Source organism: Talpa europaea (genome assembly GCF_964194135.1).
Source record: "Talpa europaea genome assembly, chromosome: 1".
Taxonomy (NCBI): Eukaryota; Metazoa; Chordata; class Mammalia; order Eulipotyphla; family Talpidae; genus Talpa; species Talpa europaea.
Genome location: NC_140073.1, coordinates 49,248,320 through 49,273,762, shown reverse-complemented (window position 1 = coordinate 49,273,762; position 25,443 = coordinate 49,248,320). Strand labels below are relative to the sequence as shown.

At 41.6% G+C, this 25,443-nt stretch overlaps 1 protein-coding gene across 1 annotated transcript in view; it reads left to right on the top strand.

Annotated features, from left to right (window-relative positions):
- Positions 1 to 379: 379 nt before the first annotated feature.
- Positions 380 to 25,443, top strand: part of RSF1 (remodeling and spacing factor 1) — a gene marked incomplete at both ends in the record, with an annotated part of 130,086 nt that continues 105,022 nt past the window's right edge. Inside the window, one exon of the mRNA XM_084250502.1 lies at positions 380 to 569. Coding sequence (XP_084106628.1) covers positions 380 to 569 — 190 coding nt within the window. The remainder of the gene's footprint in view (positions 570 to 25,443) is intronic.

Sequence of the window (25,443 nt, the reverse complement as noted above, 5' to 3'; positions counted from 1 at the left end):
TGGCCACCGACCCGCAAAGTCCCGCCTCCCCGGCCTCCAGCCCGCCTCCCCGCTCCGCTTCCCTTGTTTTCATTCCCCCTGTCACACGAGGCCGGGGCGAGCCGAGGTGGGCGGGGCGAGGCCGGGAGGGCCGGGCCGGGCCGGCCGCGGAGAGAGGAAGGCCCAGGGCGCCGCTCTGGCCCGGGCCTGCTCCGCTCTCGACTGCTCCGGGCCGCCGCTGTATTGTGGGATCGCGGCGCCGCGCCTGAGCCGCTCGGCTCCGCAAGGGCGCCCATTCGCGAGCGCCTCCTGTCGTCGGCGAGGCGGCCCTGCCGCGCCTCGGCACCCCAACTTCCCCCACCCCCCCATCGCCGCCTCCTCCTCCATCCTCCAGTTCAAAATGGCGGCGGCGGCGGCGGCGGCGGCGGCGGCGATGGCTGCCCCGGGCTGCCCGGGCTCGTGCCCCAACTTCGCCGTGGTCTGCTCCTTCCTGGAGCGCTACGGGCCGCTGCTCGACCTGCCCGAGCTGCCGTTCCCCGAGCTGGAGCGGGTGCTGCAGGCGCCGCCGCCGGACGTCGGCAGCGGGGAAGGTAAGCGGGGCCCGGCGCCGGGGGAGCGGCCCTGGCGCGGCTGCTGCGCGCCCCCGCCCGCCCCGGCCCCCCGGCTCCCCGCCGCGGGCGCCCCCGGCCCCCCGCGCAGCCCCGGGCGCGGGCGTGGGGAGGCGGGGCGGGGGCCCGGGCGCGGGCCCGGCCGGCGGGAGTGGGGGCCGCGGGCGCGGCGGGAGCGGGGGGCCGCGGGCGGGGGGGGCATTGTGCGGGCCGCGGCTCCGGGGGGCCCCCGGGCGGGACCCGGCCCCCCGCGCCCGCTCCCCCTCGGCGGCGGGGCCGGGGCGCGCAGGTTCCGGCCGCCTTGCGCCTTCCCCGCCCTCCCCCCGCCGCCCGCCCGCCCGCTCGCTGCCCCCCGGGGGAGGCTGGGCTCGTCTCGGGGCGCCCCTTTCTCTCGCTCCGCCTGGGTGGGCGGGGGCCCGCGGACACCTCAGCGCCCCCTCCCTCCGCCGGGAACTCCCCCGGGAGCCGGCTCCGGGCGGCCTGTGCCACCCCTTGGAGGCCGGTTTAACCCCCAAACTCCTTCCTCGGAGTTGGGGATGCTCGCCCCTCCGCCGGGAGGGGTGTCTTCCTCCATCCTGGCTTTGGGGGGCGACGTCGGGGAAGCGCCGCTTCGGGGGCCAGAGGGTTAATGCCTCCTCCCCCATAGTTTCCTCCTCCTTTCCCACCTCCCCCCAAATAATCGAGAAGCATCTCCCCACTTTTTCCGTCCCTTCCCCCTTCCTCTCGGCGGCGGCTCTTCGGGGAAGGAGTCGCCCTGCTCCGCGGGCGGGCGGGGCGCGCGGGGGGCGGGGAGGAGGGGCGCGGGGGGCGCCGAGGAAGGTGCTTGTTGCTCGCGGCTCCCCGGGGCGGCCGCTCTATTATTGGTGCCCGGCGCGGGGCTCGGCGCACAGGCCGCGGCGCATGCTCCGCCCGCCCCAGTGAAACTTCCTGCCGCCGCCCCCGCCGGAGCATCCCCGCCCCGCCCGGCCCGGCCCGGCCCGGCTCGGCCCCTGCGCCCGCCCGCCCGCGGGTCCCGGTGCCTGCTCGCCGCCCCCGGCGCTCTTCACCCCCGGAGCATTTTTTTTCCTTGTTGTACTCTGAGCATTGCCCTGATGCTGGCAGCAGCCCTTGTCTGGGAAAGAAACGTTTTCCAAATAGGTCTTTTTCTCCCATTTTTTTTTTTTTCGTGTTAGGTGGCCAGAGTGGAGTGGGTATTGTACAAGGCAGAGAGCTGCTTCCTTTCCGAGAAAGCAGAGTCTCCCTTCTGTTCTCCGTGGAAGTGAAGACGTTTATGTTCATGAATGTATTACATTATTTCTGGGAAGGGCCCAAGTTCTTGTAAATACTAGCTTTAGAGAAAATGGCATTAATGCAAGAGTGAAGATACAGACCTGCGCTACCCTTTCCTCTGTTCTTAGCCAACTCTGACGTAGAAAAGACGACTTTTTTTAAACCGTGTAAAACGGGAGGGTGATTGATTGCATTATATGACGACTTACTAATAATTTCCTTATCAAGATATATTTGCATTCAATTTTTAAGGAAATGATGATTGTGAAGTGGAATGTCTTAGTAAGTTGCTTCTAGGATGCTTTAGGAAATAATAATAATATATCTATCATAGAGAAATGTGGCAAATTGGGGAAAGGGATTGCTGGTAAATTTTGAGATTTAAAGGGACCAGATTGAAAAGGCAGGTGTAAGAATTCTGGGATGGCATTGTATTTTTGGTGGTATGCAAGATTGCTTGTCTCTCGATTGCTTTTAAGTATTTTGGCCCCTACATTTGCCTTGTATTTGGATCAGAAGAAAAAAATATCAGGGTCAGTTTAATACTTCATGTTACCATTCTATCTAGAATTGAATAATTGGGCCACCAGTTTAGTAAAAATATGGGACATAATGTGGGTTGAGGAAAATCATTTAACTCATCCACTGCATTACCACTGATATAACTAAAGAATAGATCATATAGTGATCTAGGAATAATTAATGTTACACAGTTCCAGATACTGTTACTGTGCAGAGAAAAGGTTTTCAGGCCTTTGATGGTTAATCTCTACTTGTAATAATTGACAAAACTGTACTGGTCCAGCTAGCAATATTTTTGGGGAAGCAGGTCTAGAAAGAGTTAAAAGACACAGACTTCAGTGTTGAACAGCGTAATGTGTATGTTGTAGGCCAAATTTATTTAATTTTTATGGTCCTCAGTTTCTTTAGGTAGTCTAGTATCCTAGGATCCAATGAAATGTTTCAAAAATCCTTAATATACAGTTTTTATTGAAGGTGTTTGTCAATAAGAAAATGAGTACATTTGGAATTAAAATGTTAAGTTTTTATTACCTATGAGAATAAGGGTTTGAACACAGGTGTAAATAACATTGAGCTATTACATCTTGGGGTAATACTCTGTTACAATAAAATGAGTTTTTGTTCTGTGTAAGTTTAGGTATTTTTATAAGGCAATTCTAATTTATAAATTTTTCCTCCTAGTGTGATTATCTATTAGAAGATGCTTTTTAAGTATATTCTTCTGAGTTGTCAGTTTGTCGTGATAGGTATATCAACATTATGACATCCTTTGGAAGAAACTAGTTCTGTATTGTCATTGTTAAGCACTTTGTGATCTTTTAAAAATCTGTTTGTAAGTTTTAATATGACATTGTGACTTCAGCTTAGAGTGCTTCTCTCATCCCCCTCACCCTCATTCCCAGTCTGTTATAAAATTTGGTTTTATAAACTTGTTTAATTTTAATGATATAATAATAGCTACCATTTATTGAGGACACACACACACACCCCCCTCATTTTTCCTTATAACTACTCTCTGAGATTGGTACTATTATTTCTACTCAGCAGCCTTAATGGAAATTAAGGTTCAAAAGGTAGATTCAACTGCCAGTGCCCAAGATTATATAGTTATTGGTAGAATCTGATTTCCAGCCTAGATCTGAGTTCAGCATTGCAAAATTAAATACTGCCTTGCCATAGGACCATAGTTTGAAAATTGCACAAAGCACCCCAGGGTATTCCTATTGCTGCCAATTCCCAGAGGTTCTGTCTGATAGTTTACATTTTCAAGAGAGATTCAGCTATACCTGACATCTTTTGGTGAACTACTACAATAACTTCACATAGCCCCTGATTTCAATATTAGATTGTGCTACATTCCATGTACAGATATGCTACATGACATATTTGTGAAGTTGGGTTTTGGGGGTTGCTGTGATAAAATGCAAATATTGAGTGAAAATCTGTGTGGAACAGGAAATAGGGATAGCAGTGTCCAATCTGATTCTGTGGTTTGAGAAGTTGTATAGTGCACGGTGGTAGTACACATTCTGTAAGTAATTGTGGTTATTTAAGAATGAAGTAAAAATATTTTTTTCCAATTGAAGTAGATTAGTTTTTCAAATGGCTCCTAACAATAAGTGAAACTTTTTGTTTCTTTGCTGTGAAAAAATTACTGAAATACTTATATTCTAGGTTGGTGCCACCAACCTAGAAAGCTTGGGAACCTGTGCTCTAGACACTTTCGTTGAGCTTTGGAATTAGAAAGGAAGGACTGTCCTGTTTGTCTTTTTTTTGGGGTGGGGGGCAGACAAGAAAATCAAGACCTTTATAAAGTTCACCTGTGTACTGAAATGATCAGCAAAAAATTTTAGTTTTAAAGTTCATTAGACTAGGAAAAGGGCATGCCAAATGAATGAATTTATTTTTATCTCCTGTGCCCCCGAACCTGTGGTCCCCCCCACCCCCAGCACTCAGTCTGCTGGTTTGGCTTGCAATTCAATTCTGTTACTTTTTTTTTTAATTTATGCATACAAGAACTGGGGTACAGGCCAGAGGTGCGGGGGGGGGCAAGGGGGAGGGTTGTGTGTGTGAGAGGATTCACCAGAGACAGTGGGGAGCAGAACAGGAGGATCTACTGAAATACACTGCTGAGGGCAGCAGCAGGCGAGAAAGGAGAGGTCTGCTGCACCATGGACCATGTAGGTCACCTCCCTGGCCAGGATAGAACTCCGTGCTGCTGTAGTTGTGGATAGCTTCATAGTGCTGCATCTTAACCCTTTGCGCTACCAGGGAGTCCCAATTCTGCGCTTCTTTATGAATTCCCAGCTTCCTCTTAGCTGGAGGTAGGCGGTCAGAAGGTACAGCTACAAATAAAGGTGAATGTAAACTTTGTGGGGTTGTTAAACACCCAAGGCTCCCTAGCATCTTTACTCTGCTGCAAAGTACATACTTTTTCTTCGTTAAAAATACTCTGTATTTTGGGGTTTTTTGAAAAGTTACATGTATTTAATAACAGTTTATTAAAGTTTGTATAAATACCGTGTTATGATTCCCGTAGTTTATACTGTGGTTTACTGAGTATAGCATAAATGGAAAGTATGGTATTAAATTTTAGAATAGTCTCAGGGTTTACTTTTTTTTATTTGTTCTTAATGATTTGAAGTTTAACTTATAGTCAAAATGAGTTTAACTTAGTCAGAATGTCAAGGATATATCTTTTTTATATTTAACTGGAGTTGGACTGTAACTTAATGTATTCTCTCCTACTGGTACTAATTGAATTGTGTGGCAGTACCTTCTAGGTGCATTTGATAAAGTAGAATCTAGGTGACTTACCATAACTGGAGCATCTTTGATTTAAGCAAAAGATCTTACCAGACGCATATTCCTGGAGTTGCTGAACTAGAGGCTGGCTTGGTTTGAAAATACCCTGTTTTGGTTCTTCATATTTGAAAATGGAAATACTCTTTATGCATTTGTTAGAGAGAAAGGGAATGTATTTACACTTCTATAATTTTTGTCATTTCACAGAATTCAGGTTACTAAGAGTTACAGAGATTGGGAGGGAGGTTGTAGGCTTTGTCCCAGGTAGTCCCCTGTGGTAGTAGGGGCGGATGAACTTCTAAATTGGGCCTGTTAATGAAAATTGCCTGACTGTCATTTTTCTTTTAATTATTAAAAAATTTGCCTTGAAATTTAGGAATGTTGTTAAATTATCGTTTACTAAGAAAGGTAAGCATTTATTAGCTACTTTGTTTACTTTTTGTTTGGTTAGTATCTGCTGTATGTAAGTGCAGTAAATATTGTAGGAATTAATTTTAAAAACATTGAACATGGGCCCTTTTAAGAATGCTATAATTCAGTAAGAACTAGCTAAATTGAGCCTGAGTTAATATCACCACTCTAAAGATTAATTTTTTATAGGGCTTTATCAAGTAGAGTAGTAGTCAATGAATTCTAGTCTATAAATTGTCCACTAAAATTATCTTTATGGCAATTTTATGTGAAGTGTATTACCACATGCTTTGTGGAAAAGGAAAAATAATTCAGTCCCAAAGTACATTTTAACCTGAATCATGTGTTCAAGGAAGGTATTTATGTGTGTTGTTAGACTTACGAAAATATCTTTGGTTGTCTACCTAGTAGAGTCTTATTATTATGCCTGGTTTTAGCTTTTGGAATTTTTTTTTCTCCCTGTTTTTCTTGTAAGGTAGATTCTATTACAAAGGTTATCGAGAATGTTTTCTATTTTTTTACGTTAGAATTTCTATAATATCAAATATTGCTTGCAAGAATAGTCTGGGGTTTCATGTTTTTAAAAAATGATTTTAGTCTTTGAACAAATGTTAATTGATTACCTACAATGTGCCAGCTATGCTTATACTCTGAGAATATGCTAGTGTGAGCAAGGTAAATAAGATCCTTGCCCTTATGGAACTTACAGTTTATCAGCAACAATAGGCAATGAAGCAATAAATTTTAAAATAAAATTTTATTGTATGGACAAGTATAATGTATAATTATAATTGTATGGACAGGTAATTTTGTAGTGATATCTTTTAGGGAGCTTGATGTGTAGTTTGTTTAGCTTTGTGTTTATCCTTATCTGTGGGCTAGTTTTATATTAGCTGCATTTAAAACATTTTTATTCACTTTTTTAAAAAGATTTATTTATGCATACAAGAACTGGGGTACAGGGCAGAGATGCGGAAGGTGAGAGGATTCACCAGAGACAGAGTGGGGAGCAGAAAAGTGGATTCACTGAAATATGTTGCTGAGGGGAGCAGCGGGTGAGACAGAAGAGGTCTACTGCACCATGTGGGTATCTCCCTGGCTGCCTGGGGATCGAACTTGAGCTGCAGAGCTGTGGGATAGCTTCATAGTGCTGTGCTTAACCCCTTGTGCCACCAGGGAGGCCCTTTATTCAGTTTTGAAAATTTAGGTACAAATAGTGTCTTCAGACAAATTAATGCCTAAACCAGAGAGAATAGCAGTTACCTCTTTTCCTCTTGCCCTCAACTTTCATTCCTGTTCCTCATGTCCAAATTTGTACCACCTTTAGTTATCTTAAAGAGTAGCTGCTTCCATTTAAGCTTTCTTTGTATGCCATAACTACATTGCCTGTTTGCTCCAGTGTGGTGGAGAGCAGGGAGACTCTTGAGATTGACAAAACTTACTTTTGTGGTTTCCATATTATTAGCTAATTAATCCTAATAATAGAGAAAACTGACTTTTAAACATGGAACTTCTGGTATTAGCTTCAAACATTGCCAATTGAGTACATGATCATTTTATTTGGTTCTATGAATGATTTTTTTTAAAGGTTTTGCTTTTTTTTTTTAATATTTATTTTTATTTATTTATATAAGCACTGGGTACAGTGAGACGCGCGGGAGGGTGAGAGAATTCACCAGAGCCAGAGCAGGGAGCAGAGCAGGCAGAAGGACCAAAGTACACTGCTGAGGGGAGCAGCGGGCAGCAGGAGAGGTCTGCGCTCCATGTGGGACCCTCCTCCAGGGCCGGGAAGCAGCCGGGGATTGAACCGGCGCTGCAGAGGCTGCAGGCAGTTTCACAACCCAGCGCTCAACCGCTGCGCCACCGGGGAGGCCCTCTATGAATGATTTTTTAGGTGAATACATACTTTACAAATACTTTTCTTTAAAGATTTATTTATTTATTTATTTATTTATTTATTTATTTATTTATGCAAGCACTGGGTACAGTCAGAAGCACGGGAGGGTGAGAGAATTCACCAGAGCCAGAGTGGGGAACCGAACAGGCAGATTGATGAAATACACTGCTGAGGGGAGCAGCGGGTGCGGCAGGAGAGGTCTGTGCGCCAAGTGGGACCCTCGCTGGCAGCCGGGGACTGAACTGGTGCTGCAGAGGCTGCAGGCAGCTTTGCAGCCCAGCACTCAACCACTGCGCCACCAGGGGAGGCCCTTTACAAATACTTTTAATGCTGTATATTAGGGATGTGTGACTACCAGTTTGGATTATAAGTTCACTATTACCTTTCTATGTGTGTCTCATTTTAATAGCAAACTTTGATCCCAACCTATTTTCCATTAATTACTTAACACACATCTTAGAGTACTTTTGCTTTCCTGTTTTCTTAAAATTAAGTAAATTTTATTTCTGCAAACTGAAAAAGTAAAATTTTTAAAAAGATTTATTTATTTATACAAGCACTGGATATAGTCAGAAACGCAGGAGGGTGACAGAATTCACCAGAGCCAGAGCGGGGAGCAGAACAGGCAGACTGATGAAGTACACTGTTGAGGGGAGCAGCGGGCGGCAGGAGAGTTCTGCGCGCCATGTGGGACCCTCGCCAATGGCCGGGGATCGAGCCGGCGCTGCAGAGGCTGTGCGCAGCTTCCCAGCCCAGTGCTCGACCACTGCGCTACCAGGGGAGGCTCTGAAAAAGTAAATTTTAATACTCATTTAAAAATACTTATTAAATAAATTTGTTTTCTTCCAAAATAAATTCTATAAAGAATTCGTGTAGCATGTTATTTCATAATTTGTGCCATTATGTTAATAAAAGATTAAACTTTCTAAAGAAACTGGGTGCATTGTTTATTATCTTACCAATTTAGAGCCTGGGCAAATTAACAAGAACTCAAAGTTATGATTAGGTATATTTTTGCCCAAAACTAAGTTTGCTTTTTTTTTTTTTTTAATATACATTTGATAGAACTTTTCAATGTAAAATCTTGGACTATTAGAGTGAAGTAAAAATTTGCTTCAAACTAATTTTAAGAAAGAAGAGTAAGAGGGGAGAGCTTGCCAGGTGCCTGGAGCCAACAGAAGACTTGTGTAACTGAACAAGGTTTGCTTGGATAGTAAAATTAAGTATGTTTTATACATGTACGTCATATAAGTGAAAGTTTTTCAGGAAAACATTCCTGTTGAAAGTTAAATTTATATATTACCCCTTCAAGTCTATTCCCCTGTGTTTGTACATGTTCATCTTAATACTTTGTTTGATTATTTCAAAATGTTCTTTTATGTTCACCCTCACTCTTCCATTGTCATTTCTTTTCATTCTTGGTCACTCTGAACTGTTGGCAGATCTCTGAAGGTATGCTAGGTTGTTTCACATGTTTCTTTTCTTCATCTTCCTGCGTGAATTGACTATCCCCTCCTCATCTTTCTTCCCTTGCCTGCTCACTGTACTCCTACTCATCATTAATCTGCCCTTCAAGTACCAAGTGCTCTATGAAATTTTTCCCACTTCCTCTGTCTCAAGTTAAATTAGCCACTTCTGCCTCCTCCCCCCACATCTCCTGTGTACATTTACTTATACTTTTTGCACTTATTCTCAGTAGAATAAGACTTAAAACTGCTTGAGTGTAGGGGCATGAGATAAATAGTTTCTTTCAATGTATTATAGGACAATGTTTTGTTTTAAAACTTTTTAAATTTTTTTAGAAGATTTATTTATTTATTTATACAAGTACTGGGTACAGTCAGAAGCACGGGAGGGTGAGAGAATTCACCAGAGCCAGAGGGGAGAGCAGAGCAGGCAGACTGACGAAGTACACTGCTGAGGAGAGCAGCAGGCGGGCGGCAGGAGAGGTCTGTGCACCATGTGGGACCCTCTCACCCGGTGGCCAGGGATTGAACCAGCGCTGCAGAGGCTGCGGGCAGCTTTTGAACCCATTGCTCAACCGCTGCGCCACGGGGAAGGCCCAGAACTTTTTAAATCTTATATAAAATAAACTTAAACAAGCATTTGCTTAACAAATGAAAATGACACTTTCTTTTGGCAGTTGGAAGTTACTGATATGTTCGTTAATGTTAGCACTTGAATTCACTAGATTCTATGTCTCATTTCATTAGATATATTTTATATAAAATTATGACTGCATGGATTTGGAGTTAAAGTGTAGTCTGTGACACCGATGCAGGAGTGGGCCAACTGCAGCTTCTGGGTATACCTGGCCCATTGTCTTTTTTTTTTTTAAGATATATTTATGGGGTACAGGCCAGAGGTGCGGGGGATGAGAGGATTCAGCACAGAGTGGGAAGCACAACAGGCAGATCGACTGAGATACACTGCTGAGGGGAGCAGTGGGCGAGATAGGAGAGATCTGCTGTGCCATGTGGGTCACCTCACCGTCTGGGGATCAAACTCATGCTGCAAGTAGCTGCACATTGCTTCATAGAGCTGTGACTTAACCCCTTGCACCACCAAGGCGGCTCCCATTGTCTGTTTTTGTAAATAAAGTTTTATTACTTTATTTTTTTACTTTATTACTTTATTCGTTTTTATTTTTACTTTATTACTTTATTTTTTTACTTTATTAGTTTTATTACTTTATACTTTTGTGCAGATTGTTTGTGCCTGCTTTCACATTAAATCTGCAGAATTGGACAATTGTGACAGAGATTGTATAACCAACAAAACCTGAATATTCATTATCACACCCTTTAGAGAAATTTGCTGATTTCTACTGTAGTATATGAAGAAAAATATCTACTAAATGATTATCTCTGTATTTGAGAACACTTTTAGAGCCAGAATAATGCAAATTAAATGCCTATAGTATCTATGAATGGTAGAGCAGCAGGGTTGTTTTAATATTTATTTTACAACTTTTACTATTACTCCTCTTTCTTAGCTTTTCTTAGGTATGTCTAAAGGTTTTTCTATTAACAGAGTGATGACATTGCATTGAACTAATTTCTTTCACTCAGGGATAGCTGTGGCCTAATTGCTATAAGGGAGCGCTGGGATGGGGGCCAAGTAACATAGTAATTGACAGTAAGAGTTTTTATGATATTGCTATTATGCTGGCTTCAAAGTGTCATCTGTATGAGCTGATTTAAGATCTAATTTGGAGATGCAGTCTTCTCCAGGTCTTGGTGAGGAGAATGGGGAATGGTCAAGCTGCTGTGCTCGGATGGAAAAGGATACATTGATTGAAGATAGAATTTAAAAGATTTATTTAGGTTACTCAGGAGACAGGGTTGGGGAGAACATACCAGAGCTACTCATGGGTGGTATTAATGTGTCTTGAGCATCAGTATTAATGTGTTTTACAAGGAAAGTGCAGAGTGTTGGTTATAAAACTTTGGCACTTGTAATACTTTGGGAATTTATTTAGATAACTTGTCTGGTGCCTTTTGTTTTGACCATCCTCACAGTTGGCTCTGCAAATAAATGCATTCACCATTTCCTCAATGTTTATATGTTAAAAGTGTTTCAGGAAAAAAATTAAATAGAATGAGTAATGATAACTTGCTTTTGTTTTTAGTTTTGGCATATAGCAAGATTGCAATACATTGGTAAACTGGCTAATTAGAAATACTGTGAAGTTTAATTTGTACCCTCATTAAGTCTTGCCAAATTCTACTTTATTAGAAAGTAGAAAGGGGCCATTTACAGTAAGCTGCAATTGGCCTTTAACTGAACTCATACACTCCATAACATTTCTCATTTTAGATATTTTTTGGTAAAATTTGACTGGTCAGCTGGCTTGTCCTTGTTTTCTCTGCCTTCATGGCCTTTTCACTTACAGCCTATCTTCTCTCTGCTGATCTAGTTTGATTCACTGTAACTGTGTCTCATCCTTATCATTTCCTAATTTCTATATCTTGGACCTCACTTTTTTTATCTTAATTATCTTACCCGGTCCCATCTTCTACAGAAGCAAATTAAATAGATAAGGAAATGAGGAGCTTTTGACATATGCATGATTTACCATAATTTTATAGGTTAAATGACTTCAGTCATAATGTTATAGCTAGTGCTCACTGTTAAGCCAAGATATGTAGTATAGTATTATACTAAATAGATTCATTTACTCAGTCCTCACAGCCCTCTACATTATTGATACTGTTTCACTTTATGAAGAAACCTAAGTCATAGAGAGGTAACTTGCCTGAAGTCACACAGCATTAGAGTTGGAAGGAAATTTGATACAGTCTGTAATGCTGTGATAATTTAAAACTGGGTCAGTCTGACTTTAGAGCACTAACTCAGCACTAGGCTGTCCCCTCAGGTCTGATCTTCTTAGGATTGTAATGGCATCCTCTCAGTACGACAATCTTTGAACACTGAGCACTAATCTGAGTAGACTTCTGAATCAGATTTTAGCACATTTATGTTTTCGCACTTCTAAGAGTTCCACTTTTATTATTATGTGTGTTATTTTAAAGGGTATAACATTTTAATGGTATACTAAGATATACTGTAATTACGGAAACTCAGTGTCATAATAAGTACAGTTGAATGCACTGAACATGAATCTTTTATCTGTCCATCATTGTTTAGTACCACCCTAGTATACCTCAGACTTGGAAATAATTCTCTGCTTGGATCCTTTTGAAAAAATTTCATCTCCTGTAACCATAAATTTTTGTGTACTGTGTCATCAGAAACCTCCAGGGCACATTCCCATACTGCTGTGGCTTACATTACCCTCGTTAAAAGAAATGATCTTTTTTCTTTTGGCACAGTGGTTTTCAACCATTACTATAATCATGTGATTTAAATAATGATTTCTGACTGCACATTAGAATCACCGGTAATCCCTTTGAAAAACACTGATGTCTGGGTCTTACCACACTCCATTGTAATCGGAATCTTTCACGTTTGCTTCCTTGGTATCAGTACTTAACGTGTAACTTGGAATGTCAGTTTTCACGTTTTTCGTACTGGTACATTTCTTCAAATTTTGTCTTAAAGTCTGTTTTGTCTGATATTAACATCACTTCTTCAACTATCTTTTGGTTATTGCTGTGTATCATCTTTTTCCAAGCCTTTTTAATCTCCTTGTATCTAATTTCAGAGTAAGTCTCTTGTAGACAGCATTTATTTGTATCATGTTTGCCTGAACCTAGCTATATAAACAGTTATAGAAGTACAACTGCTGTACTAGAGGAATGGATTCTTCGGGAATATAAAACAAGTATTTAATTTTGCACTTGAGATATCGTAGCAAAACTGTGGTCATTATGGACATTTGGTTGCATAGGAGATGGAAAAGTATTCCAGATAGGGAACCGAATCAGGAAATTCATAGAAGTTTGAAATGATATGGTATGCACAGGAACCTAACTTTATTATTTATATATTTTTTGCAACCTAACTTTAGGCATTGAGTTTCTGATAAGGATTTGGTTGAGGAACTTCAGATAATGTGAGAAAATTAGATTGAGACATGAATTATAAATATCTTAGAAGAACTTTTCTAAAAAGTTAAATGATCACATTAAATAAAGATAACATGTTAGTAACTGACTATAAGTTCCATAAAGTATATGCTCAAATGTTAGTTGAATGAATTAATGTAATTTTTTTTTTTTAAGACTCGTTTATTTATTTATTTATACAAGCACTGGGTACAGTCAGAAGCGCGGGAGGGTGAGAGAATTCACCGAGCCAGAGCTGGGAGCAGAGCAGGCAGAAGGACTGAAGTACACTGCTGAGGGGACAGCGGGCAGCTGGAGAGGTCTGCGCGCCATGCAGGACCCTCCTCCGGTGGCCGGGGAGCAGCTGGGGATCGAACAGGCGCTGCAAAGGCTGCGGGCAGCTTCGCAACCCAGCGCTCAACTGCTGCACCACCGGGGAGGCCCTAATGTAATAATTTTTGAGTTAGTAATAATGGGTATTATTTATTTATTTTTTGGTTTGGTCTTCTTTTCATCCTTTGCTAGTTAATTAGCAAGGGTATAATTCTCCTTTTCCATTTGAGTATTGCTTATAAATCTGTAACTAATGAATCCCCATCCTGCTCCTTGTTTCCTTCATCTTTCCCTCCCCAACCCCTGTGTTCCCTCCTAGGTCCTCTCCATCTTGGATTTTATGAAAAATCTTTGTGTAATTTCTTAACTCCTTTATTGTATTATATGGTTACACCATGTTTTATTTATTTATTTATTTATTTATTTTTTTATAGAGGCATGCTTTATTTGTTTTTGCTGGTTTTGTTTTGTTTGTTTTTTTTTGTTTATACATGCACTGGGTACAGGCAGAAGCGCGGGAGGGTGAGAGAATTCACCAGAGCCAGAGCGGGGAGCAGAGCAGGCAGAAGGACTGAAGTACACTGCTGAGGGGAGCAGCGGGCGGCAGGAGAGGTCTGCGCGCCATGTGGGACCCTCCTCAGGTGGCCGGGGAGCAGCCGGGGATCGAACCGGCGCCGCAGAGGCCGTGCGCAGCTTCGCAACCCAGCGCTCAACCGCTGCGCCACCGGGGAGGCCCAACACACCATGTTTTATTAACAGCATACCCAAGCATATGTATTAACCTTTGTCTTCTAAATGGATTACTTTTTTTATAAACCTACTTTTTTTTATTTTTTTATATAGAGGCATGTTTTTATTTATTTGTTTTTTTGTTTATACATGCACTGGGTACAGTCAGAGGCGTGGGAGGGTGAGAGAATTCACCAGAGCCAGAGCGGGGAGCAGTGCAGGCAGAAGGACTGAAGTACACTGCTGAGGGGAGCAGCGGGCGGCAGGAGAGGTCTGTGCACCATGTGGGACCCTCCTCCGGTGGCCGGGGAGCAGCTGGGGATCGTACCGGCGCCGCAGAGGCTGCGGGCAGCATCGCAACCCAGCGCTTAACCGCTGCGCTACCGGGGAGGCCCTAAATGGATTACTTTTTATAGGGCTCCTCAATATAATTTTGAAATCCTGTTTTACTTTTATCTTTCCCAAGACATCTCAGGGATTATTCTTTTCCTTTTATTTTACCTTTAAATTTTTTGAAATTCCCAGCCCAGTTTCTGTGATTTTCTAGAGGTGACCTGAAATTCTCATTTAAAACTAAAGTTTTTGTTTTTGTTTTTTTTAGTTGTAAGAAGAGTTTGATATGATTTCTTAATTTCTGGTATAGAAGTAGTTGGTTAATAGTCTTATCTTTTAAGGAAAAGGTGTGATGCCCTATTTTAAAAAACCAGGATTCTGATAACTTTTATGTGTGCACTATTTGAAGAACTAGCCATGTTAATAGCTAGTTATATTGTAACATCTCTTTGGTTTAGTTAAGTTACATGTATAGTTCTGAGCTAATGCCATACAGGCTTTGTGGATTCCATCCCCACTCCATCAAGACACTGGAAACTACAAATCCTATGATCCCCAAAGGGAAGTTGTGAGGACTTAAGGGCAGCCATTTCTCTCTTTGTATATAAAAACTAGCCATGTTAGTGGGGTCAGGCACACTTGCCTTGTGCTCTTGGCCAGGCAGGATTGGTCTCGGTGGGTCATTTGGGATTCCAGGTTGGCGGAATGGGTAGGACACATTTTAAGAATTTATCTCCCTCGGGGCCTCCCTGGTGGTGCAGCGGTTGAGCACTGGGTTGCGAAGCTGCCCGCATCCTCTGCAGCGCCAGTTCGATCCCCGGCTGCTCCCCGGCCACTGGAAGAGGGACCCACATGGCGCGCAGACCTCTCCTGCCGCCCGCTGCTCCCCTCAGCAGTGTACTTCGGTCCTTCTGCCTGCTCTGCTCCCCGCTCTGGCTCTGGTGAATTCTCTCACCCTCCCGCGCTTCTGACTGTACCCAGTGCTTGTATGTATAAATAAATAAATAAAATCTTAAAAAAAAAAAAAGAATTTATCTCCCTCTTTTCTCCCTGAGTTGTACATTTTCTCATTCCCCTTCCCTTGTAAATAAACCTTTTGTTAACCTTTAAAAAAAAAAGTATCCATAAATAAAGGGTCTGCTTATATATAAAAAAAAAAATGAGAAGCTTAACTGTTATGAAAGATTGTTGAGGTTCCTTGATCAGAAAAAATTCATAGTATGTCCTAAAGACAGTTTAAAGGAATAAGATTGACAGATACTATTCAAGCAGAAAAAACAAAGTTCACATAACTCTTTGCCCATCAGTGTGGAATGTGAATTATGGGGAGAATTCTCTTCCACTTCAGAGGTTATACAATTACATCAATTCTTAGAAAAGTTGTTCATCTTTCCACTCTCCTTAAAAGCACACCTTTCTGGTTGAGCCTGATTCTTCCTCTCCCTGGAATCAGAATACTTTTTTTTTTTTTAATTAAAATTATTTGTTTGACATCAAAAAAAAGTTACATATATATGCTATACCAATATTAAGGGCCTCCCCAGTGGCGCAGCGGTTGAGCGCTGGGTTGCGAGGCTGCCCGCAGCCTCTGCAGCGCCGGTTCGATCCCCGGCTGCTCCCCGGCCACTGGAGGAGGGTCCCACATGGAGCGCAGACCTCTCCTGCCGCCCGCTGCTCCCCTCAGCAGTGTACTTCGGTTCTTCAGCCTGCTCTGCTCCCCGCTCTGGCTCTGGTGAATTCTCTCACCCTCCCGCATTTCTGACTGCACCCAGTGCTTGTATAAATAAATAAATCTTAAAAAAAAAAATTAAATGTATATGTGTTGTGCTTTTAAGAGCTATTTTTAGAGAGCTTTAATTATGTTAAGATAATTAAAATTAGCTTTATTAAACTGTCTTTACCTTTGAGCACAACGTGTATGTTTTTATAGGTAAAACTTTCTTTAAGTTGAAATGAAACGCCAGACTAAATAGAGAAACAGTTAATGTCAAATCCTAGTGTGGATTGAGTTCATCACATTGATGAAAAATAGAAATGCTTAATTAAGTAAATGTATGTCATATGTGTGGTTGATAATGAGTAATTCTTGATTACTCTTGAAAGATTATCTAACAGATATTTGAGTTGAATACAATTTTAGAAAGGACTGTTTCTCCAACTATTAAACATGCCATTACACACCATGTGGTAACCTCAACCATAGGGTTTTACTAACTCTACCTTAAAGTAAGTCTTTTTGCCTGGTGAGGCAAGTTCTCCTACCTTCTTGTTTTTCAAAGTACTTTTGGTTATTTCCGGCCCTTTATAGTACCATCTGAATCTTATAATAAACTTGTCAAATTTCTTTCTTTTTTATTTTCAAGATTTATTTATTTATACAAGAAACAGGGTACAGGCCAGAGGCGTGGGAGGGTGAGAGGATTCACCAGAGACAGAGGTGGGAACAGAACAGGCAGACCGACGAAATACACTGCCGAGGGGAGCAGTGGGCGAGACAGGAGAGGTCTGCTACGCCATGTGGGACCCTCGCCGGTCCGCGCTACAGAGGCTACGGAGAGCTTCGCAGCGCTGTGCTCAACCGCTTGCACCACCAGGGGAGGCCCAACATGTCAAATATCACAAAAATTCTTTGTTGGATTTTATTCTCACACCAAGTAGTATACTTTAGTATAAATCAGTTCTGTCTCCAACCAACTGGAGTTAGCATCAAGTTCTACAGATTTAAAGGCATGGTCACCAGGTAGACCTTCATCCTTTCAAATGTTAGTCTTAAGTTTCTTCCACCTGTTTCAGGTTTGATAATTTGCTAGAATGACCCATACCACTTATTTACATTTATGGGTATTACTATAAAAGATACAATTTAGGACTAGCCAGATGAAGAGACAAGGGAAGGATCTGACCTTAGAACTTATATGCCTTCTCTTTTCATTTGGAAATCAGGGTGCATCACCCTCCCAGCCCTTTAATGGGTTGACCAATTAGGAAACTCCACAGTACCCTCAACATAACTGAATTTTTTTTTTAAATACAAGAACCGGGGTACAGTCCAGATGCGCTGGAGGGTGAGAGGATTCACCAGAGACAGAGTGGGGAACAGAACAGGCAGACTGACAAAATACACTGCTGAGGGGAGCAGTGGGCGAGACAGGAGAGGTCTGCTGCACCAATTGGGCCCCTCACTGGCCGGCTAGGATCCAACCGGCGCTGCAGAGGCTGCAGACAGCTTCACAGTGGGGCACTCAACTGACTGTGCCACCAGGGGAGGCCCCATAACTGAATTTTTATTAGTGTTTCGGAAACATGATTGCACTCAATCTCCAGCCCTTCTCCCCTCTCCAATTGATGCCTCCTGACTCAAAGCCCTAACTCTCCTATTGCAGTGGGTCTTAACTGGAATGACTAGCCCCACCCTGAAGCTTTGCATGACTTGGCTAAATCCCACTTGATCATTGTATGTAATTTTTTGAGTATGCTACTGGGTTCAGTTTGTTTGTATTTTACTGAAGATATCCGTAAAGGATATTCATTTGTAGCTTTTCCCCCCAAAGATTTATTTATTTATGCATATAAGAACTGGAGTGTAAGCCAGAGGTGTGGGGCTTGGGGGGGCGGGTGGTGGTGGTGGTGAGATGATTCACCAGAGACAGAGTGGGGAGCAGAACAGGCAGATCTACTGAAATACACTGCTGAGGGGAGCAGCAGGCAAGACAGGAAAGGTCTCCTGCGCCATGTGGATCATGTCCCTGGCCGGCAGGGGATCAAACTCGTGATGCAGTGGCTGGCCATAGCTTGATAGTGCTGTTTTTAACCCCTGAACCACCAGGGAGGCCCCCTCATTTGTAGTTTTTCTAGTGTGTACCAGAGTGCTCTTAATAACTGTCTCATTCTACTTAGTGTGCTCTACTTCATGCTCTTACTTGCCTTCCAGCTTCTTTTTGACATAGGGAAATTGCCATGTACTGACTGAATTCTCCCTCTCTTCTTCTTTACCCAGGTTGTTCATCAGGGCATTTGAGAGTTTCTTTCCTTTTTTTTCTCATCTTGTTATATTACTGTTCACTCTCATTCTCTCTGTTGTCTCTTGTGTACTATCTCTAGTGCTACTTTTTCATATATTTTGTTCTGTTTGTTTCATGCAGTAAGGTAAATGCAGCCCCTTGTAATTCCATATTTATTGGAAACATAAGCCTATTACTTTTTTTTAACTGTCATTTTATGGGATTTAGGCAGGAAGACCAGCTTGCCATCTTGCTGTAATATATCCTAATCATTATATTTTCAGAGAATTAAAATTATGGGGATGTTTTATTTTCCAAATGTGTATTGAGTATATATTGTATTGTAAACCTTTCCCTAGGTCTTATGAGCTTCATTATAGTGGTCTCCGACATTAGATGGTGAACATGATGTCTACATGAAATAGGAAATATGTGTCAATTAGGGATTCACTGGCTTCAGTAAACAATACAACAAAGTCTACCAGCCATTTAAAATATATATGGATGATTGGATCAAGAAGATATGGTCTATATACACAATGGAATATTACTCAGCAATCAAAAAAAGATAAACTCATGCAATTTGTAGCAACATGAATGGAGCTGGAAGGGATCATGCTCAGCAAAGTAAGCCAGAAAGAGAAAGAAAAATATCAGATGGTCTCACTCATAGCAGGAATTTAGAAAATCTAAATAAGAGACCAGGAAAAAGACAATTATAATAAAGAAAAAATCAAAATCAACAAACAACCATAAACCAGAGATACACTAATAGGGGCAGGGAGAGGAGAGGAAGGATTAGAGCCAAAATAAGGGGTATGGGTATTGTACGGGAAAAATAACCAAAATGAAAACGCATACATTGTGCAAAAATGAAAAATGATGTAAGAATTATATAAAATATAAAAATATTTTTAAATGGCAGTTTTAAGTTTAAATAAATGCACATCTATTAATCAAAATGTCACATAGGCTAAAAATGACATATTCTTGCCCTTTTACATAAAATTTTCTTAATGTGGTAATTTCCTTACATTGATCAGATATTCTAATTGATAGCTAATAATAACCATGCTAAGTAAAATACAGATTTTGATAAGTTCAGTTTAGTAAACCAAATCTCTTTTTTTTTTTTTTTTAATAGAGGCATGTTTTTATTTATTTATTTATTATATTTGTTTGTTTATACATGCACTGGGCACAGTCAGAAGCGCGGGAGGGCGAGAGAACTCACCAGAGCCAGAGCGGGGAGCAGAGCAGGCAGAAGGACCGAAGTACACTGCTGAGGGGAGCAGCGGGCGGCAGGAGAGGTCTGCGCACCATGTGGGATCCTCCTCCGGTGGCCGGGGAGCAGCCGGGGATCGAACTGGCGCCGCAGAGGCCGCGGGCAGCTTCGCAACCCAGCGCTCAACCGCTGCGCCACCGGGGAGGCCCAAACCAAATCTCTTAAAATGTAGTAATATGTGTGGTTAAAACTACAGGGAACAGGTGATATATAGTAAAGAACGTTGTCTTTAGTGTTGGTTGGTTTAGAATTTTAGCCTTGCCACTTCATACTTGTGTGACTTGGGTAATTGTTAACTTGAGTCTTTTTATTATGGAAACAATAATATCCACCTCTGAGTTTGTCATAAGCATTCAATATTTGTTCATTTTTCCTTTTTTGGGAAATATTAGAAGTCAGTATATGACATACCTTTTTCTCTTTAGGTAGTTCATATATTAAATATATATCCACTGATAAATCACCCTTCTTTAAATTCACATGATCTGCACAAATACATGTCTTTACTTTTGTCTAAGTAATTAGAAATACTATCTCTGCAGAGGATGGTAATAAGACATCTTTACACCTTTGTCATAAACAGTTAATAAACTTTATCAAAATATATGTATTATCACTTTTAGACATTATAGCATAGGCATATGATCCCTGAGCAAAATTAAAGGAGACAAGCTCTGCAACTACCATAACTTCTGCATGGAAGAACCTTTGGGACCTCAGAAGCAGGAAGTAGAGTAGTAATAGCCTGGAAGCCTCACTAAGTTTAGGAGGCAAAATTTGGATTTTAAAGAAACTTAGGCACCTATAAGTTGTAGGGCCAGGTTCTAAAAAGAATGGAACTGTGGATAAAGGAACTGCAGACATCTGTATAGGGGCCACCTTGAGTCTTTTGCTGAATAGTAGGACACAAATGCAGAATGGGACTCCATGAGGCCAGGCAATGAATACCCAGGGAATTGTTAGCAAAACATTTTCCAGATTCGTACACAGGAATTTGTTTAACTCTAATGAGATAAGAGTGAAGAGTCCTTTGGAGCCCCCAAGGTATTCAGTGGAGAATCCTATGGGTTTGTCATATAGTAAAGACAGAAAAAGTCATCAGAGGGATTAGATAGATGTGTAAATAAATGCCTTCTAAAACTAAGCCTAGTTCTTTATAGAATGATTGTGAACACTCAGCAACAGTAGTGTAACATCAGTATTTTTCATTATCTATGCAGAAATTACCAGACATGTCCAAGAAACGGGTCCAGTGTATCCTCTAGCAAGGAGAAAAATCAGTTCAAACAGATTCAGAATTGACTGAGATAATGGATCTAGCAGACCAAAGATGTTATTGTAGCTATTGTAAGTAATAGCTATTGTAAGTAATAAATGTAAAGAAAAAAAATCAGAATCTAAATAGAGAAATGGAATGTACAAGAAAGAACCAAATGGAAATTTTAGGACCAAAACATAAAAGTACCTGAAATATTTAGCTGAAAGGATTTAAAAGCAATTTGAACTATGCAGAAAAACTAGTGACCTTGGATAAGTAATAATAGAGCTTATCTTGGGGGCCTCCCTTGTGGTGCAAGGGGTTAAGTCTCAGCGCTATGACGCTGTCTGCAGCCACTATAGCATGAGTTCGATCCCCAGCTAGGGAGCTGACCCACATGGCACAGCAGACCTCTCCTGTCTCGCAAGCTGCTCCCCTCAGCAGAGTATTTCAATCATTATGCTGGTCTGCACCCTACTCTGTCTCTGGTGAATCCTCTCACCTCCCCCCACACACCTCTGGCCTACACCCCAGCTCTTGTATGCATAAATAAATAAATCTTTAAAAAAAATAGAGTTTATCCTAAAATGAAGCAGAAGAGAACCGAAAGCAATCAAGTGATTTGTCTGTGGGGCAGTATCAAACTGATAATATATTTTATGTTTTAAAAAATGTATGAAAAGGGGGCCTCCCTGGTGGCACAGGCAGTTGAATGCTGTACCGTGTAGCTGTCCTCAGCTACTGCAGCGCGGGTTTGATCCCGGCCGGCTGGGGAGAAACCCACATGGTGTAGCAGACCTCTCCCGTCTTGCCCGCTGCTCCCCTCAGCAGTGTATTTTGTCAGTCTTCCGTTCTGTTCCCCACTCTGTCTCTGGTGAATCCTTTCACCCTCATGCACATCTGACCTATACCCTTGGTTCTTGTATAAATATATAAATCTTTTTAAAAAAAATGCATGAAAAGTTTAGTATTAAGGATAAGAGCAGGGAAATAGTATTTTTTAATTAATTTATTTATGCATAGAAGAGCTGGGGTACAGGCCAGAGTAGTGGGGAGTGAGAGGATTCACCAGAGAGAGAGTGGGAAACAGAACAGGCAGACTGACGAAATACACTGCTGAGGGGAGCAGCAGGCAAGACAGGAGAGGTCTGCTGTGCCATGTGGGTTGCTCCCTGGCTGGCCGAATCGAACTCGTACTGCAGCAACTGCGGACCACCTTATAGGTTGTGTCCCAACCCTTGCGCCACCAGGGAGGCCCAGGGAAAAAGTAGGTTGTGAGGTTAAAAGTGTCCACACTTTACCTGAGTAAAGCGTGAGGTAAAAAGTGTCCACACTTTATGTGAAGTAGAATATCATTTGATGGTACACTATATTGAGTTAAAAGAGCATATTATAAAACCTAGAGTAAACACTAAAAATTAGCCACATGTAACAGATACTTGTATAATCTCATTTCTTTGTAACATTGATGATAAAAAGAGCATTCCCTGCCATGTTCAGGGAGCTGGTTTCATTGTACATCATTGTACAGTTTCCCAAAACCTATCATCAATGTTAAGTGAGGACTATGTATATGCCTAATTAGCCAATAGTGAATATTAAATGAATAGTGAATATTAAAATGCTAAAGTATTCTCGGTTATTTCGAGGGAAGACAGAAAAAGGAAAAAGCAACAAAGAAATGTTGGAATATAGGGCCTCCCCGGCGGCGCAGCGGTTGAGCGCTGGGTTGCGAAGCTGCCCGTGGCCTCTGAGATGCCGGTTCGATCCCCGGCTGCTCCCCAGCCATCAGAGGAGGGTCCCACATGGTGCGCAGACCTCTCCTGCTGCCCGCTGCTCCCCTCAGCAGTGTACTTCGGTCCTTCTGCCTGCTCTGCTCCCCACTCTGGCTCTGGTGAATTCTCTCACCCTCCCGCGCTTCTGACTGTTCCCAGTGCATGTATAAACAAAAAAAAAAAAAAGTTGGAATATATAGAAAACAAAATGGTAAGATTACTGATTTAAGTCCAATTATATCAATAATTGCATTGAATATCACTGGTTTTTATTAGGATTAAGCTTTTTTTTTTAAAGATTTATTTATTTAATCCGACAAGAACTGGGGTACAGGCCAGAGGGTTGGGGGCGGTGAGAGGATTCATCAGAGAGACTGGGGAGCAGAACAGGCAGATCTGAGTAGCAGGGGAGACAGGAGACGTCTGTGCCATGTGGGTTGCTCACTGGTGGGCCAGGTATCACTCATGCTTCAGTGGTTGCGGATAGCTTCATAGTGCTGCATCTTAACTCCTTGTGCCACCAGGGAGGCCCAGGATTTAGCTTTTGTATAAAGAGCCAAGTATTAAAGAATATTTTAGACCTTTTGGTCAATGCACTTTCTGTTGAAACTGCTCAGTTCTGTCGATTTTAACATGAAAATAACCATGGGCATTATATAATGAATAAGAGTGGCTGTATTCCATTAAAAATTTATTTGAAAAAAAATTTACTTGTATAGACACTGAAATTTGAATTTTATGCAATTTCCTTAATGACTATACAAATACGAGAAAATGGAGACTTTATAACAAAGAATATTAGTAGAAATAGAAGGATATTTCATAATGTTAAATGGGTTAATTCATCAGGAGGATATAATAATTCTGGCTGTTTTTACCCAATAACAGAACTTGAAAAGATGTGAAGAAAAATTGACATAACTGAAGAATACATATACAATCTAAAGATATATGGGAAATTTCAGCAACTAGACAGAAAATTAACCAGAATATACAAGAATATACAAGACATGAATAATGTTTTCAACAAACGATGTTGTTAACATTTTTTGGAATATTCTCCTCAACAAAGTGGAAAACACATTCTTTCAAAATTGCTGACAATACCTCAGGTGTTGGTAAGGATGTAAACTAACTAGAACTCTTACACAATGGTGGGAAGATTGAATTGATTTCACTACTTTGGCAAAACATTCAGGAATTTCTTATTAAGTTAAACTTACACTTTCCATAGTCTATCAGTTTCCACTATTATCTACCCAAGAGGAATTTAAATGCACGTCTACAACAAAGACTTGTGCATGGATAGCAGCTTTACAGACAATAATCAGAACTGGAGCCAAATATCACGATTGGGTAAACAAATACATTCGTACTATTTGTTACTACTCATGTTAAAAAGGACTGAACTGCTGATAAGATTGATGATACTGAAAAACATGGGTGAATCTCAAAAACATGCTGAGTGGGAAAAAAGTACATATCATATGATTCCATTTATTTGAACTGAAAAGACAAATCTCTGGTGACAGAAAGCAGATTAACTTGGACTGGGAATGAGGTGACTGACTGGGAAGGGAGTCACAGAAAAACAATTTAGTTAGCCATAGCTCCTATTTCATTTTTTTCTGGTCTTATTAGTATGTTCTCTTATCATGTTAGGACGGTCATTCATAATGTCAGTAGAATGTTAGCCCACTGTAAGTTGTTAGTAAATGTAGTTGATTGGGTGATCTAAGTGCACATTGCCACAATGGCTATTCTTTTTCACATCCTTCCTATAGTGACTTCAGACAACTTTAGTTGTCTTTTTAAAGTATGGACAAGAAAAATCATTACTGTTTACGTATTTGCAATCAATCAGTTAATTGGATTAGGAGAGGTTCATATTCATGGAAAACTTTGTTCAGACCAGATCAATTTGCTGAATTAGTCTTTATTGGATGCATGTTATGTGCTAGGCACTGTCCTAGGTGCTGAAGACACAGGCCTGTTTAATGTGGGATACAGATGCTCAAACAGACATTTATGATACAAGGTGGTGAATAAGAATCATTTTAGGATATTCAGCAAGGACACTTAATCATGATAAGATGGTCTAAAGGAATGGTTTCCTATGGGAGCAACAACCAAACAATCTAGAGCATGAGTCCAGGTAAGATGAGGATACAGGACTCCTCATAAGCATATGCTAAGGCCTGGAGGCCAGAAACTGCATAGAATGTTTGGGAATTCCAAGAAATTCAGTATGGTGGATTTGTTGCTCTACAAAACGAGTAGCTCGTCACTCTTGAGTTGTATGTGAGAAAAACTAAACTCTTATTTGTGATTCCACTCCTATAAGGTTTTCTGTTACTTGACTGTAACCATAACCAGCAGACAATAAATAACATATTTAAATTGAAGCAGTGGAATGGATGAAGCAAAGGAATGGAAGGGACAAAAGACATCAAGTCCTAAGATAGAATCAACTTTCAAAGATAGGGCAGGAATGGAGGGCCTGCAAAGAAATCCAAAAAGGGACAAAGCAATGAGGCAAAATCAGAAAAAAGGATGGTGACCATTGTTATATGGTCACCATTTGTTACATGTTGCCAAGTTAAGACAAATAACTCATTTAACTACTGAAGTCTAGTCATTCTGACTTATGGTGCATTTGGAGCAAATGGGAAAGGTGAGAAAATGGAGACTAAGTGTGTAGAACTCTGCAGAGGATTGGGGAGGAGAG